This window comes from Cebidichthys violaceus, unplaced genomic scaffold (assembly GCF_023349555.1).
Source record: "Cebidichthys violaceus isolate CVI_PGR_0920_01 unplaced genomic scaffold, fCebVio1.0.p SCAF_19, whole genome shotgun sequence".
Taxonomy (NCBI): domain Eukaryota; kingdom Metazoa; phylum Chordata; class Actinopteri; order Perciformes; family Stichaeidae; genus Cebidichthys; species Cebidichthys violaceus.
Window position 1 is genome coordinate 2,417,565 of NW_027176361.1, and position 17,784 is coordinate 2,435,348.

Below are 17,784 nucleotides of genomic sequence, written 5' to 3' on the forward strand. Positions count from 1 at the left end.
GAGTCCAGCTGAGCGCAGGAACCCAATCAGCCCCGATCCAAGAGACAGCACCACATGACAAGCTGTGGTTAAATACAGAGGTTATCCTGCTTCACTGACACAACCATGCTCTTACTTACATAAACACATGACCGGCTTTGTCATGATACAAACACTAATAAGGTATTTGCATGTAGGAAATATTAAGTATATACTTATTTATGTAGATTTTCCTTCAAGTTAGAATCAGTAAAATTCTAACTTTTCTATCTATTGTCTGTTAACATGTTTGTTTGCTATTATTTGGTTCTTATTGTTTCCTGAATACAGAAATAAATACGTTAAATAAGTGAAAAATGCAAAAGAAAAATAATACATGCATACCTAAAAAAATAGTTAATTAATTTGAAAATACATTTTATATAAATAAAAAGCACATGCAAAAATAAATGAATCAATTTAATTTAAGTAAAAAAAATATATATCTATAAATAAAAATAAAAAAATTAAATAGGAAAGTATATAAATAGTGGGATTATTACAAGGCAAATAAATAGAGAATGAAGAATCAACTAATCAAATAATTAATGCCTACATTTATCTAAATAAAAGTCCAGGATTTGGAGGGAAATCTGCTGCAGAAAACAGGAAGAAGGCACTGTTGTTTCAGAATAAAAGCATTATTTTGGAGGTAAGAGGAACGAGTTGTTGCACTTCAGGCAGGGACCACCAAGGCTGATGGGAAATGAAGTCTGAACTTAAACCAGTTCTTCTTCCACATTCCATTTTTTTTTTTTACCTGCATTTATTTTGAAATGCTAGAAATGACTGCTTGTATTTGTAACTGACCAACGTTGCAGCCAGTACTACTTGCCTCTGAAGTGGAAGTATAAAGTGACATGAATATAAAATACTCAAGTACAGTACAACTACCCCAGATGTGCACGTAAGTACAGTGCTTGAGCAGACTTTGCTCTGTTCTGCTGCAGTGACCCGGTTCCCCCTCAGGGATCAATAAACTCCCTTCATCAGCGGCGCTTCGTCCCACTAATGCAACACATGTGCAGTAAATTTGTCTCCGTTGAAAAGTCGGGAGGACGCGAAGGAGTCGATCCGCTTCGATGCCGATCCGGTTTCTCTCTAGTCTTAGTGACGCCGGTGAAGCACCGCGGGTCACGTTACTGAACCACAGTGTGAAGTAAACGTCCTCAGTGATTTGGACTCTCAGTGGAGGACAAAGAGGATCACAACGTAACTTTTATTCACACTATTCATCCTCACAGCGACGCTTTATCATAGGAGTTATGACAAGTACTGACGGACGGACCTGATGTCTGTCCGTCCGTCTCATCAAAACGTCTCCTCTCGCGTCTAGAAATCTGTTGACGTCTCCTCGAGGTAAAATGGAAAATATAAGGATGAAGGAGTGATATGGAGGAAGAGAAGACGGATGAACGACTACAGGGTAAAGATAGAAAGAGATGGAGAAGAAAGAACGATGGGGGGATAACGGAGAGGGAGGGCTAGAGAGACATGAAATGAGTGATTTCAGGGGAAAAGAAAGGTGGAGGACCGTTTTTAGAGGGACGATGAAAGACAAAGAAAGACATCGTGAAGGAGTGTAGGAGAAGAGAAAGGGAGGATGGAGGGATGGGAGGAAGTTCAAAATGAGGACAGACAGACGTTTAGAGAGACAGACGAATGATGGAGGGATGACGAGAGGAAAATGGAAAAACTGGTTACAGGAATGATGGAGGGATGAAAAGACAGACGTACAGATGGACGGAGGAATGCTCAGAGACAAGAAGAAGATGGTGTGATGGAGAGACGTTTAGAGGGACGATGGAGGGATGGAAGTGTGTTTAACGGGACAATGAAGGACTGATCACAACTGAAAAAAGGAGGGGTGTTTGGAAGAATGACAGAAGGGTGGAAGGGATGATTTCAGGGGAAAAGAAAGATGGAGGGATGACTACAGAAAGAGAGGAAGGGAAGTTTGTCTTGAAAGACGATTGGAGGAATAATGTTGGACTGAGGGATGAAAGAAATGGAGGGATGGAAAGACAGTCAATGTCGTGTATAGTAACACGACGGGGGGATGAGAGGAGGGACGAGAAGAAAGATGGAGGGATGTTCAGAGCGATGAAGAAAAGGTTTTGAAGGATGTAAATGAAAGTGAGGGACGAGGGAGGAGAGCTGCAGGGATGGAGGGATGTTTTCAATTAAAAGAGCGATAGAGGAAGATGGAGGGACAGACAGAAGGATGGAGAAGGGATGGAGGGACGGTAGGAGGCATCAAAGTGTAATAAAGTTTAATTAGGAATGATGGAGGGACGACTTCAAGGTCTGGTCACGAGCCAGACGGACGGAGAAGAGGATGAAGAGGTGGAGGAGGGGGATGATGGAGGACTGACGGGTCAATGTGAAGAAGAGGAGAGGGGTGATGGAGGGACAGATTCTAAAGATGGAGGGATGAGGTGGTGGCGTCATAACAGGAGGTGACGGGGTGATGGACAGAAGACGTGAAGGAGGAACGGAGGGAATTCCCTGTTGCATGCAGCAACACACACACACACACACACACACACACACACACACACACACACACACACACACACACACAGACACACACACCTCATATCCTGTTACATAATATAACATCTCAACGTGTGTGTGTGTGTGTGTGTGTGTGTGTGTGTGTGTGTGAGGGGGGTTTACCCTGTTATTGAATGCATCCACTGCCAGGTACAAAACAACAGCTTGTATTTCTCACACACACACACACACACACACACACACACACACACACACACAGACACACACACACACACACACACACACACACACACACACACACACACACACACTGTTATAGGTGTGTATTTTTATAAAGATTTTTCTATGATTTCAATATAAATATTCTCAACATTTAACAAAAATCTGAATTAAATGCGATTTCTTTACAGATATACCAGAATTTAATGATACATATATATATATATATATATATATATATATATATATATATATATATATATATATATATATATATATATATATATGTATCATTCATAACATATCATATGTGTCATTAGCATGAATACATGACGTCAGTGTGGAACATGGACATGGAGAGATGAAGCTCCTCTCACCTGGGTGGCTTTATGGAACTGCTTCTTCAACCCCGCGACAGACATCTCTACGGTTGAGGAGACGAACTAAACAGAGCTGAGTAAGATGATTCAATATAGATATGAATAAAGGCTATATATATATATATCTATATATATCTATATATGCAGGCTGCTGGGGGTGGATTCAAGACCCCCCCACCAAATAAAACGGCGGTAAATCCTCCGGTAAACGGTCACCAGACGTCGACGTCGTCCCGTTTATTTTGATCAAATCGGTGGTCGGATGCCGATGATTGCCGGAACAAACCCAGCTGAGAGAGAGAGAGAGAGAGAGAGAGAAAGAGAGAGAGAGAGAGAGAGAGAGAGAGACAGAGATCGTCTCATGAAGAGATGGATCACACATGCAGTAAACAAAGCCCAGTGTCTGTCTCTAATACTGCACTGAAGTACTATTGTCATGTACTTGTACTTGACTTCAGTGTTTTGCATCTCGTGCAGCTTCAGAGTGAAGTCACACTTTATTCAATCAGCACATTTAAAGTGCTGAGTCAGCACAAGATGAAAATAAGTACATAGCAAACAGCAATAAGAACCGAAGAAAACCATAAACATAATGTTCACATATAATAATGACAGTAATAATAATAATAATAATAATAATAATATCCTGCTGATTCAGAAGGATGACTCCCACTGTCTTTTAACGCACCATGAAAGAGGAGGAGCTTAGCCTCGTCTGTCTCGCACACACGATCTTCGGCAGCGAGCGAGCGTCACGTTCCCTGTGACGTCAGCGCGTCGCCCTCCGCACACCCGCGAGCCTCCCCGCGTCGCACGAGACATTCCACTTTTTTTTTTTTTTTTTGTTGTGCGTTAAAGGGAATCAAACGAGCCGGCACGAGACGGAACATCGTCGTCAGTATGTGAAGCCTAATGAGACGTTCAGGGGCTTCAGCACCACGGACAGCTCCGGAGAGGGCTTATATGGTGCATTCAAATACAGCTGGGAAATAAGTCTTTTGAATTTAAACAGCTGAGACTTGTGTCAAAGCTACATTAAGCTGAACATATCTGGTGTGTAATGTACAAACACAACACGATAAGCCTTTATTGGACTGAAACGGTTATTTATTTGTGTTTCCGTTGGTAACGTTTGTCCCACAATGCAACACGCAACATGAAGTGTAGAGCTACGAGTCTCCAGCTGGCATCTATGTTGAGCTAAATGCTAACATGCTGTATAGAGAAATGTAGTCAAACAATAGTAAAAGTGTCGTTTTTAACCGGTTATACTGTGTTTCTACAACAGAAAACCCAACAGATAGAAAACACACAAAATAACTACACACTACTACACAGTTTAACGTCTCCGTCGTTTCTGTGTCCGCCTCTATTACATCTATTTTGATTTAAACTTGAATACAGTGCATAAAGTGTGTGTAAATATGTTAATAAGTCGAGTTAAAACAGGCAGAATTTGCCAAATATTTGTTTTTTGTTCATGGCCGAAGAACCCACTTAAAAAATATGCAAATATACATATGTGAGATGTGGATCTGTCTAATATTAAGATGTAACAACTGATGTAAGACTTTCACTAAGATAAGTCACGTAGTGTTTAAACTCGGTTACATACGGTGTAATTCATCAGACTTATGTTTGACCACGTGAACTATTCATTGAGACGCGTCTATGTGACGTACATCTACATGTTGACACAACCTACAGACAGCTGGAGGTACTTCCTGTTGAAGGGTTTCAGTTGCAGCAGACTAAGAGCTGATTGTGTGTTTCTGTCTCCACCTACCGGCCAAAGAAAGCTATTACAGGAATAAGAGATACTAGAATTATTATAACAACTTTCCAAAACAAGTTACAAAGTGCTTTACAAAGACATAAAAACACAAAAAATATACAGATAGCATAAATGATTATTTTATTTACCTGGCACCTTTAAAAGAAAAAGAGTTTTTAAAGAGAATTTAAACTGATTAAACAGATGAAAAAATAAAAAACTAATAAATGCATTAAATACAAATAAACCCTGTTGCCTCTATCAGTCATCTGTCAGCACAACTTGTTATAGAAAACCACAGCTGACATCCTTACACTTTCCCATGAATAGTATTCATATTGTGTTATTGTTGGACTTCATGTATGCCCTGTGAACACGTGAGCACCTTTTTGCAATAAACTCAATTGAGCGGCGTTTTATTTTCTTCTGGCATGTGACCTTTTTTTAAAAATTATATTTCGTTATAGATTAATTTCACGTTTACATTGTCAATTTGACACATTGTATGTATCAAGTTTCATCCAGTAGCTTTGCTGAGGTCCAACTTCTCCCGGTGTGAAGTAAAGCGCTTTAAATGAATGCAGTAACTAGACGCACACATCCGCATTAAGGTCGTGTCTGATCTCGCAATGTTCACGAAAGTGAAAGATATTTCGTTTCTCCACCCCATGAAAAAAACAACGGTGTTCCTCTAAATGACAGAACCGACAGAGAGGTAATTATATACAAAGGTATGATATGTAAGTTATTAACAAAGTGTATCTCGAGATATCACACAAACTAACACCAGGTATTTTATGTCTGCATTGAGTAACCTTTTACTTTTTGCACCAGTAAGTTTCAGCATCTAGAACCGCGGCTGGAGCTGCAGTTCCTTGTTCCTCACTGTACACTTTAAGTCCCGAGGCTTTGAACACGCATCGTTTTAGAACCACCAAATATAGACGAATATACAAACAAAGCGAACACTTTTGATTGTGTTGTCTTTTGTCTGTGCTGTTTCCACAGAGCTGCGGGACTTCTATATTGTAGCGAGTGTTTCCGGGTTTCTCCTCTGCGCTGCGGGATGTGAAGGTGAGACAGTGCGGAGGAAATGTTGAGCTGCCGGTACCGATACTATACCGGAGGTTTGTGAAATATTAATCGAGGACAGTCAAACTCTGGACCGACCTCACTGCTGGATACCCACCTCAGCGGAAGGGAGTCAAAGTCAGCCTTATACTCACCATATGAATACTCTGTGGCTACTGTCTCGACATTATGATTAAAACATGCAAAAGATTTGTTTCTACAGTTGTTTCAAGGCAGTTCTGGATCAAATATGATCCGGATTTATAGAAACAAATTTGAGATCAGGTGTTGTAGTGACTACAGACAGAGTGCAGCTGGTCTCTGTTGACCTGTGATGTGATGTGTTCATGACTCTGGTCCTCTGTCTCCTCTCACAGGGAGAAGATGATCTGCAGCATCCTGCTGCTCTTCAAACTGACCTCCTGTGTCTCTGGTGAGTTCACAGCTTCAGCCTCACTCACACACTTTAACATCACTCTAGTTATTGTTACAATCAAGCACCTTGTTCATACCTTTGTGTCGTTAAAGCTCAGCATCAGTAAACATCTCCAGGTGGAGTTTGAAGGCTCTCATGTTACCGTTGTCAGTTTGTCTGCTCCTCACTCTCCCTCTCTGTCTCCTCAACAGGATCATTAGTAGTGGATGTGGCAAAGACCTCCTATCAGGCAGAGGAGAACCACACCGTCACTCTGGAATGGACCTTCACCCCCACAACAGACGGTTCCATCAAGTCCATTTTTATCATCTGTGAGATGTTAACTGTTCTCAGATCATTCGTCCTGTTTGATCTTCATGAAGGCAACGAGGTTCCAGAGTCTCAGCATGAACAGTTTGCAGGACGAGTCCAGTTTGACAAAAACGTCCTCAGAGAAGGACGACTCAGACTCCACATGTCCAGACTCAGGACTGATGACTCGGGCGTTTACCAGTGTGATGTGTTCACAGGTGAAGGTGGAGGTTCTAGGACATGTCACCTCAACGTCACAGGTGAGTTGATTCAGTAGAAGTTTCCTGGATAATAAAGAACATGATTATTGTCGTCTTCTGTTTTAGTGAGATGTTGTTTCTTCTCATGAGTGACTCAGACTTGTTTGGTGTCTTTACAGCACAGAGGGATCGACCCAAACCTGAGACAACAAACTCAACAAGTGGAGGAAGAGATCCTTCACAGACAGGAAGTCCATCACATCCTGAGAGTCTGGGATGGATCGGCCTCTCCTGTGGACTAGGACTGATAGTAGTAACTCTGCTGGGTGTTTGTTGGGGTTTATACAGACGCTTTTGGCATAAAAATAAAAAATTCAGTATTCGCTTTCAGTCTAGAAAATACTTAAATTCCACTTGTGCAAGTAAGGTAACTCAAGGCTCAGCAAGTGTATCACTTGCTACATTAAATTCTGAAATGACACAAGACTGAATTGAAATGAATTTCATACAATGGAAACAGAAAAAAATAGTTTCTCATTGACATGCAGCTAATAATAACAACAGGTAATAGACATTACATTCATTTAGCTGACACTTTTATCCAAAGTGACTTTGGATGTGTTTTTTATTGTGTATTGTGTTTTTTTCCAATGTGCAGAAGCCAAAAAGGACAAGTTACATTTCTTATTGAGATAAAGTATACTGTTAGACTGTAGTTGGTATTTCTGCATTAAATTGTTATGATGTTGTGATTTACACCTAGATTTACACCTAGAGTTACACATCTTTTTGTTGTTGTTGTTGTTGTGTAATTTGACTCCATATTGATTTTGTTGAATTGTCACTTTCTACACTTAGAACAATAGTGGCCGATATGTAGGAGCCATATATTGTTAGACTATGGTTGGTACTACTGCCCCATGTGGCCAGCCGTGGTATTACATTGTTAAGGGAATCATTGTCTTTCTAGTAGCAGTACATTCACACACATGGAAACGATATTGTTTTTAGTTTTGAATTTTTTAAAGTGTGGTCACTTCCTCTTCTTTTGATTTCTTTCTTGTATGTTATAAAGTGCTTGTTAAGCGCTTTGTGACTTCTGTCTGAAAAGCGCTCTGTAAATACATTTTACTCATTCAACCATGTGGGTACAACCCAAAAAGTGAATCAACTTCATCAAGTACGCTGACCTGCTTCAAGTGCTACATTTAGAGGCAATAAGAGGAAGAGGTTTTTGTTGTTTTATATATTTTTTGATCCATCATGTCCTTGAGTCCTGCAGGATGTAGTGAAGCCTTCAGTTAGTTGAATGATGTGTCATGTACGCTGTTTGTGAATGATAAAACAGCGATCCGCAACGAGCTGCTGCATCAGCACATAACTTATTTCCGTCTGTTACAGCTATAGCTGTCATTCTTTCGTTGCATGTGTGCATCATATAATGCCTCATAACAGTGGCTGTAAAGCATTATAATAAAGATTATAATGTATCACAAGTTATGTATGATACACTTTGAAAAAAACAAATGTCTGTGAGTGACCAGCGTTTATGAATTATGATGATACTTGATCTTTCACATCACATTGTCTGCAACAGCCGTCTGGCTTCCTGGGAAAACAGCGTACAGATCAATACTTGTGTTGTGCTTTGGATTTAAAGCCAACTCACTGATTCTTACATTTTCTTTCTTAAGTACTGTTGAAAGTATATTTGTCGTGTAATTTGAAAATGCCTTCAATCACTATGATCACCCCACTAGGTGGCGCTCTTGAGCTCTTGAACACTGCGACCCTTAAATAAAGATTCATTTGGCCAATTGGAGGCAGCAGAAACGAGCTGTGAGTCAGAATCAGGCTTATTGCACATACAAGAAAGTTGACCTGTTGATTTTGGTGCATAACAATAAACAAAAAAAAGTACTGCAAAAGTCAAAAAACATAAAAGAGACAAATGTTCAATAAAAAAAATCGAAACAATATATATCAAATATGAAATATGTGTGTTTTATTATATATATATACAAAAGATATATACAGGCATGTCTTTTTTGGAAAAGCCTATTTTACATAAACTTTAAAAACGATAATTGTATTATGAAAGACTGTTTAATGAAATTAATACTTTATTTTCTTTGGTATTTTTGTCATATACAGATGTGAAATGATGTTGTCCAATGTGAAGTCTATATTTGATCATGTGACCAGAAGACAACCTGTTCTGATGAGTAAAGCTTCAAGTGTTAAAGCTGCATTCTCTCTAGTGTCCACCAGGGGGCGACTCCTCTGGTTGTATAGAAGTCTAGTCTAAAATGACTCTACTTCTCTCTTGATTTATTCCCTCAGTAATTATTGTAAACATGAGTTTATGGCCTCAGTCTCTAGTTTCAAGCTTCCCTAAAACAGGACCATGTCCACTTCTTTTATACAGTCTATGATACTATGTCATTATTTTAAAATACTATGTCAGTTAGACATACTGTTAGTGTGACTGAGTTAGAAAGAAACTTAACTCAAACACATATTCATCATAACAACGTAAGACATAAACGTAAGACACGAGACACTTGTCAAACTTTATTTACAAGAGTAGTCCTGCTATTATTGCTTTATACAATATATACAAACTTGGCTAAACTGAATACAAACACAGTGATGATAAAAGTAATAGATTAACATGACATCACATACACACAGCTACACACTGATGTCCATCCCCCTGTAACAGGTAAAAGGCATCTGCTTAAATAGAGCCTTCCAACAGCAGGATCTAGTTCGTATGTATTATTTCCTCAAACAGGTAATAATAATAATAACAATAACTTTATTTATAGAGCACCTTTAAAGTTTACAAAGTGCTGTGACGGACAAAGCAGCAAAAGCAAAGCAATAAAACAGAAAGCTCAACAAACTAAGGTAAAAGTGATAAAACAGTACAAAACCAATAAAACCAATCGACACAAACAAAAACAACTAATAAACTAATAAACACCTTTACAGAACTGATTTTAATGTGTGAGGAATGTGTGTTCTATGTTTTTAGTCTTGAGCTTCTTTATGATGATTTTAATGTTTGTAAAGTGTCTTTGAGAATTTTGAAAAGCGCTATATAAATACAATGTATTATTATTATAATTATTATAAATAAATACAATAAAATAAAATAATTTAGTCAAATCAACAATAAAATAAAGTAAAAGTGTGTTTGAAGAAGTGATTAAAAGAGAATAGTGATTGTGAGAGCCGTATCTAATCAGGCAGCTCGTTCCAAAGCCGAGGGGTCCTGATGGCAGAACCACGGCCACCTTTAGTTTGGAGCCTCCACTTTGATACAGGTGAGGTCGTCTGTTAAAACCAGTGAGAAGCCTAAGGGACAAAAGCTATACCTTACTGCAAACCTTCACTTTTAATAGACAGTAGTTTACCACTTGCAAACATTGCATAACAGATCACAACAAACCTAAATACACACCTTTACATACTCTTACTGTCTAACCTCATGACATCACCGCTGACGTCATCCGGCGTATAAATAGAGGACATAGCAAGTGTCTTCAGTTACAGATCATGACGGAACTAAACAGACGACTAACACGAATGAAATATGACCCGCTTTGTCACACAAGCAAACAAATACTAAATAACAAATACTGAAACTGAAAGCTGAGCAGCGTTTAGATGGACATCATTGAGTCTCTCCATTTCCCTGGTGCAAAACCAAAAGTATAAAGGATGCAGTTTACTCAACTTTGTACCGTCTGTGGTCTTTTTCCCTTTACCTGCTGGGCAAAGGTTTGATGTGCCCGGATATAGTTTCAATACCTGCTAAAACTGTGTTTTTTTTTTCTTAGTGTCCATTCTAACCGATAATTCCCATTGATCAAACGCTTTCCACTGATCCATGTGCTCAGATCACTCTTTCAAATCCACCATTGGAAGGCAAAACATGGTTCACATGACATTACATTACATTACAGTCATTTAGCAGACGCTTTTATCCAATGCGACTTACAATAAGTGCATTCAACATTGGTAATCAAAAGAACTACTAGTCACCAGAAGTCATAAGTACATTTCCTTTTCCAAACAAGCATCTAAGAGCCTGAAGCAGAGCATAACTCAGAGCCAAAGAACAGAAACAAAGAAAAACAGTTAGTGCTATAAGTAATATGAATACAATAAGTGCAACAAGCTAGTATGAATACAATAAGTACTGAGTGGAAGGCTCAGGGTAGCACTTCCTGAAGAGGTGAGTCTTCAGCCTGATGAAAGATGGGCAGCGACTCCGCTGTCCTGATGTCAGTGGGAAGTTCATTCCACCACTGTGGGGCCAGGACAGAAAACAGACGTGACCGGGTCGATCGGCGGCTAGGACCTCTGAGCGACGGGGCAACCGATCGCCCCGAGGCAGCAGAGCGAAGTGGTCGGGCGGGGGTGTAAGGCTTGACCGTGGCCTGGAGATAGGAAGGAGCTGTTCCTTTCACTGCCCTGTAGGCTAGCACCAGAGTCTTAAACTGGATGAGCTCTTACAGGGAGCCAGTGTAGAGAACGGAGAAAGGAAGTTGTGTGGGAGAACTTGGGGCGATTGAACACCAGGCGAGCTGCGGCTTTCTGGACAAGCTCCAGAGGTCTGATGGCCGACGCCGGGGCTCCGGCGAGTAGAGAGTTGCAGTAGTCCAGGCGGGAGATGACAAGAGCCTGGATGAGAACCTGCGCCGTCTCGTCAGTGAGGAAGAGGAGAATCCTCCTGATGTTGTAGAGCAGGAATCTGCAGGAGCGTGTAACGGATGAAATGTTTGCCGAGAATGAAAGTTGGTCATCCAGGGTCACACCCTCAGCCGAAAGTGAACAAATAACCGAAAACAAACTATCAGCAGAGCTGCTGCTGGCAGTATAAGAGCGTAAAACAGGCCCATCCACCTCCGACCTGTTGGCTTTGATTCTTCAGGTTCGGGCCAAACCCTCGCCTCTGGAAAGAGACCGAACAAAACATCCATGTGAAGAAACAGCACTTTTCCAGGTTCTCTACTATGCTGCTGAATTGAACTTGTTAAGAAAGTTCCACTGAATGAACTTACTGGTGACAATGAGGTGGCGTTCACTGCGGCTGACAGCTCGGTCTATGATCACTTCACACTGGTATTCGCCCGAGTCATCAGTCCTGAGTCTGGACACGTGAAGTCTGAGTCGTCCCTCTCCGAGGACGTCTCTGTCACACTGGACTCGTCCTGCAAACTGTTCATCCTGATACTCTGGGACCTCGACACCGTTGTGGAGATGAAACAGGACCAAGGGCCTGATATCAGTAAACATCTCACAGTAGATCATAAAAGAGTTCAGGGGCCTGTCGGTTAGTGAAGGGAATGTCCATTCCAGAGTGACGTTGTGGTTCTCCTCTGCCTGGTAGGACGTTTTTGTCACATCCACTACAAATGATCCCGTTGAGATGACAGAGAGGGAGGAGTTAACATGAGAGCCTTTAAACTCCACCTATAGATGTTTACTGATCCTGGTCTCAATGCTGCAGAGGCTCATCAAGAAAAAGTGTTTGGTCAAACGCAGGCGAAGAATTAATTGCTCTTACTCATAACCAAGCCAGGCGAGTGGAAAACAGAACTTACAGTAACTAGAATTAACGCGTTTTACATCTTTGTCTGTCCAAAATGGAATCAGTTCATCCTGGAGTTCCTCAGGGATCAATACTGGGCCCAATTTTGTTTAGCTTGTACATTAATGACCTGCCTTCAGTTTGCCCATCTGTCACAGTTATTTATGTATATGCTAAAAACAAACAACAAGCTGTAAACATTGTTATTGTTACAGCAGAATAGCTCAAGGTGATTTTTAAAATCCTGGAATCATCCTGGATTTGAATCTGTCATTTAAACAGCGTGCTAAAAAGGTAGCCAGTGCTATCAAATTCAACCTGGCTAACTTTAGGCATATGAGACCAAACCTAACTACAGAGGCAATCAAACTCTTTATATGTGCCATGATCTTCTCCCACATAACATACTGTTTTACAAGCTGGTCACAAGCAAGCATGACAACTCTGAAATCTACTGAGTTCTTTTACAACGAGACACGAAAAACACTTGACCAAAAGGCCATTTGCTGTCACCATTGCCATACAGTTCCAAAGGGCAATCTATTTAATTTGGATAGTTTTAAATATTTTTATTATCAATTATTTTGATTTTCAGATGCTTGCCCCGTCTTTAAGGTTCTACATGGGCTTGCACCTATATAAGGCCACGACATTGTAGTAACCTGCCCAGGGGACTCAGAAGAAGATGAGCTCTCTAGCTAACTCTGGCCCATTTACATTGAGGTGGAAACTAAACTGTTGATTAATGTGCACTGTCCCTGGTTAATAAATGAATGAATGAATGATTGAATGAGTCCCAGTGAACGTTTGTGCCAAATTTGAAGAAATTTCATCAAGGTGTTTCCTGAGGTATCACGTTCACAAGAATGGACCTTTTCTTAAAGAGTTCCACTGCTTTTCTTGCCAAGACCCGCCCTCTGCAGCATTGAAGCGCCAGGATGTGCCATGTGAGGCACCTGTAACCTGATTTGTCGAGGTCCTCTACCCTCGACCAATAGGCTATACTGGAGGTCAATGCCTAACCTTGACCAATCGTCTCTGCCTCAACCTTCTACGCAGGGCAGGTCTTGTCAAGAAATGCAGTGGGCTTCACAATAACGCAACCAAAAAACACAATACCCCCAGCCACGGCTGTCTCTGTCTCTAAAGCGGATTTGTGGAGAACAAAGTGAAGCTGTAAACTAACCACAGAAACAGGAGGTCAGTGTGACGAGCAGCAGGATGCTGCAGATCATCTTCTCTCTGGAGATGAGCCACAAAGACATCACATCACAGTTCAGTTGTTACAGGAATAAGAGAGAGCATCTCCAGTCTGTCTCTTCAGTCAGTTTCTGTTTGAATTTCAAAAGATGAACATATATTAGTGAAGAGCCCGTTGAAAACACGCCTGTTGTGAACTGATCGGCCATCTTGGCATAAGGTGTTGCTGCTCAACTTTCTCGAAAACCGCTCATCCGAACAACTTAAAACTTGTTTTAGCGTACAGAGTTTAGCGTAGAGAGTAAATAAGAATGCACTTATAAATAACAAATATAATGATGTTATACTTCTGGTTGAACAGCAGAGCCTGGGCTACAAGACTATGCAAGCCATTTTTACATGCTCCAAACACAACTCAAACAGCCAACTAAAAGAATGACCAAAATATAATTCGCCAGGAGTTAGCACACCCAGCACATTCCAGGAGCTAGCGATGGAAGCTACGTGCTAACAAAGAAACCGAGATGCCAGAAAGCAAGCCATTTCCACACAGATTTCATATATATGCTTCACATTTCTTTCCACAAAAGCATCACCGAGATATGAGCCAACAAACACCAGCAACATGAATCACTTTATCGCTGATGATCAGCAAATTCTCCTTACCTTTTGAAGTTTAGACGGAAAAAAAACATTTCTCCCGGCATGTTCAGACCAGGGGTGACGATTTGACTTTCAGTGTATTGGATTTTACGCTTCACGGTAGACGGCGCCTTGTTTCGATTCTGATTGGCTAACAGTGCTGTCATTAATTTCCACGCGTGTATAGCTCAATTATATTGGCTCTAACGCATCAAAAGAGGTGTCAATCACTGAAATCAACCAATGGGTCACAGAGACAGAGCTCTGCGTAGAGGAGGGAGGCTGGAATCTGAAAACAATTTGAGTTAACAGAGTGACTCAGAGAGGCCTCAGAGCGGACTCTCTGTACTAAAACCGCTCTAATTTTGTTCTGCTTCACTTTATCAAAGTCAAACTTTGCAGAGAGACTGTTCACATATTGTGCTATGATTTGGGAGAGGTTTAGACCTGCAGCTACATCATTCCAAAGAAATAATAATCCTGGAACTGCTTTTTTCTTTCAGGCGAATCTGAAAATGTTCAATTTGTGCTGTGTGCCATCTTCATTTACTCTTAACCAGTAACATATATACTAATATTTACACATCTGAACACATCTCACAAGTGTTCCCTTTATTATAACACCAAAGTTATTCAAATACACCTTGTAGTTGCAGAGATAAACAATTTTTAGTAAAAAATAGGGTTAGGGTTCAAGAGGTTCAAGATTTCAAACATGTCTACGTTTATGTCCTGTTGCAGTGTTTATTCATATCTTACACCCCATCAGACTGCGTTGCAACATTTTCTTTTCAAAAGTCTTAATCAACAACATTCTGAATTAAAAACATTGTTTTTTTTTTTCCGGGGCTGATGATGGATGTAGCTAAGGAGTGAGCCATCTCAATTCCTTCCTGTCTCTGGTGAGGGCTGCACATGCTCAGTAGCAAACTTCCATCTCCAGTCTTATTTAATCCATATTCTCTTGAATGCACTGAAGCGAACGACGGAGAGCTCAACTTTAGAGTCATAGGAGTGCCATAACAAAGAATAAGTCTGTAAAGAATAAGAAAATGAATGTAGATTTGTAACTAGTAATAAATGAAAGAATAAAAAGGTCAATTTTAAAAATAATAAATAAAGAAAAAGATATAAAAGATTATATAAGAAAAAGAAAAAAATTAAGGACGTAGAAAGAGAAATAAATAAAAGAATACAAATGTAAATAAAAAATAAGCGGACATAGAGAAATAAATAAAATAATTAATCAAAATACAAATAAAAACACCAAATTATAAAATAATATTCTAAAGTGCTTGATCATTTATTTCTGTATGTATTCATTGATAAATCTTTTTAAAAGCGCAAATCTATTCCAACATTTATTGAAAAGTGTTGACGAAATATTCACAGTATTTCGCATTTCCAGATGTGGAAAGGCTGCAACACAGAAACAGGTGAAATAAACAGTGAAGGCTGAACACACTGCAAGTTTCACAATGATAAAGTCTGACCTGTTGATGTGTTTGTGCTCCGTGTTGTTCAGCTGTTCCAGGGAATCACGAACTCCTCCCCAAGTCTGAACTGCTTTCTGGTTACATCCTGAACCTGTTTACATTTCTTTCATTTCACCTCAGATGTGAAGCTTCTATCCCGATAGAAGTCATTGTCATATCTCTATATCGCGGTTCTCTGAGGCCAGCTGAGGTGGTTCAGGCATCTGATCAGGTCCAACTGGTAAGAGGTCCCGGGTTTGATCCAGAACACATTGGAGGGACTATATACATATATATATCGTATATATATACACCTCGGGGTTCTTCAGGAGCAGAGCATTACTGGAGGGAGGGACGTCTCGTGGGCCTCATGCCTGTCTTTGTTAAGTGTATTAGTCACCCTCACGCATGAATCCTGCATCACTGTCCTCTAACTAGAACCCCATGGCAACACCGTCAACGCTGTAGAGACCCCCCAAAATGTCTCACTGACTGGCTTTTATGTGATGTCATCACTTTACCGTTTTACTGTTATTTGTTGATTCTTACCTTGGTTGTGTTGCTTTGTTGGCCTCACTGTTGAGCTTTCTGTTGTTGTTGTGAACTCTGTTTTTATATAAATAAAGTTATTATTATTTCATGTTTTTTCATTTATTTTTTTTATTTGAGTTGATGTATGCTCTGTGAATGTGAAGTGGCACCATTTCGCAATAAACTCAATTGAGTGTTGTTGTTTTTTGCTGGCATGTAAATCTACAATTTTACTTTTATGTTGACTAAGTAAAAGAAAGAAAAAGAGAACTAACAGGTAGTTAACTAAACTAGATGTCCTGTAGCTTCGTTGTGGTTCAACTTCTTCCAGAGTGAAGTAAACCTGCTCTGAAAATAGTCCAAAGGTTCAAAGCTCCGCCCCATTCACAAAGTGAAAGCTAAGAGTCTCCACCCCGCGATTCATGGAGTCCGTTTGTTTTTGTTCTGCTCACAGTGAGACAAACATAAGCTCCACATAATATACACTAGTATACATACACAGTGTATCACTAAATATACTCCATGAACTCTTTTCTGCGTATATATACAAGTACATAATAAACGTGCATTTTCAATGTAAAGTACTTTTACTTCAGTAATCCGAATACTTCTTCCACCTCTCGCTCCACTAATAATCTAGCTTTGTCTCGAGCCACATACAGTTGCGTTTAAAACACAATGTAGAATATGTGCGTTATTGTTCTGGTTTAAAGAAGACTTCCTCTGTCCTAAGAGAGGAAAACTGCGCAGCACTATTATTATTATTAGAATCATCAAAGCAATAAGAAGTCTGAAGATCTAAATCCTGGTGACTCCTCAGAGTTCATCTACACAACAATAACAATAATAACAACAACACACTGTATTTGGGTTACTTACGTCTTTGTAGAGCAGCGAGCTGTGTGTCCTGTGTGTGCGCGCAACGCCTCGAGCGCTTTTATTTGCGGGTGCTCCACGCGCTGACGTGATTCAGCACATTGTGCCACACGGTGTGTTTCCCCTTTTAGAAACAAGCCACTGCAATGTAATAATAGACATCAACAATAAACGTATTCAGGTCAATACTAACTTTGTCTCAGACATTTACATGTAAGACTCTATAACAAATCAGCTCGGGCCAAATCACTGTTTATTAAGTTGATTTAATATTATTCTGTTGTTCTATTCACTGTGTATATAGTGTGCATTTTTTATATAACATCTTTACTCTATCATAATTGTATATATTGTGTATTGTGACGTGTATTTTTCTTGTATTTTTCTTTTTCTTTATATATAATATTAAGATTTTTATACCTGTAACCTATTGCTGCTTGTAACAAAATAATTTCCCCTCGCGGGATCAATAAAGTTAGTATCTATCTCTCTCTCTCTCTCTCTCTCTCTCTCTATCTATCTATCTATCTACATTGTATATCAAGATAT

At 39.9% G+C, this 17,784-nt stretch overlaps 1 protein-coding gene and 1 long non-coding RNA gene across 3 annotated transcripts in view; one reads left to right on the plus strand and one right to left on the minus strand.

Moving 5' to 3' along the window:
- The window catches only part of LOC137874506 (endophilin-A1-like), a 20,940-nt gene extending 17,526 nt beyond the window's left edge, over positions 1-3,414 (minus strand). The window contains exon 1 of the mRNA XM_068713210.1: positions 3,132-3,414. Within this exon, the coding sequence (XP_068569311.1) occupies positions 3,132-3,176 (45 nt within the window). The 5' untranslated portion in view covers positions 3,177-3,414. The remainder of the gene's footprint in view (positions 1-3,131) is intronic.
- A 2,130-nt stretch (positions 3,415-5,544) lies between these two features.
- LOC137874507 (uncharacterized) lies at positions 5,545-8,836 on the plus strand. 2 transcript variants are annotated; one of them, XR_011103317.1, is made up of 5 exons: positions 5,545-5,623; positions 5,917-5,982; positions 6,357-6,412; positions 6,607-6,966; positions 7,086-8,836. It is a non-coding gene; the product is annotated as an uncharacterized lncRNA (long non-coding RNA). The 2 variants fall into 2 exon arrangements; XR_011103318.1 differs by having other exon boundaries at positions 5,579-5,639.
- Positions 8,837-17,784: the final 8,948 nt, after the last annotated feature.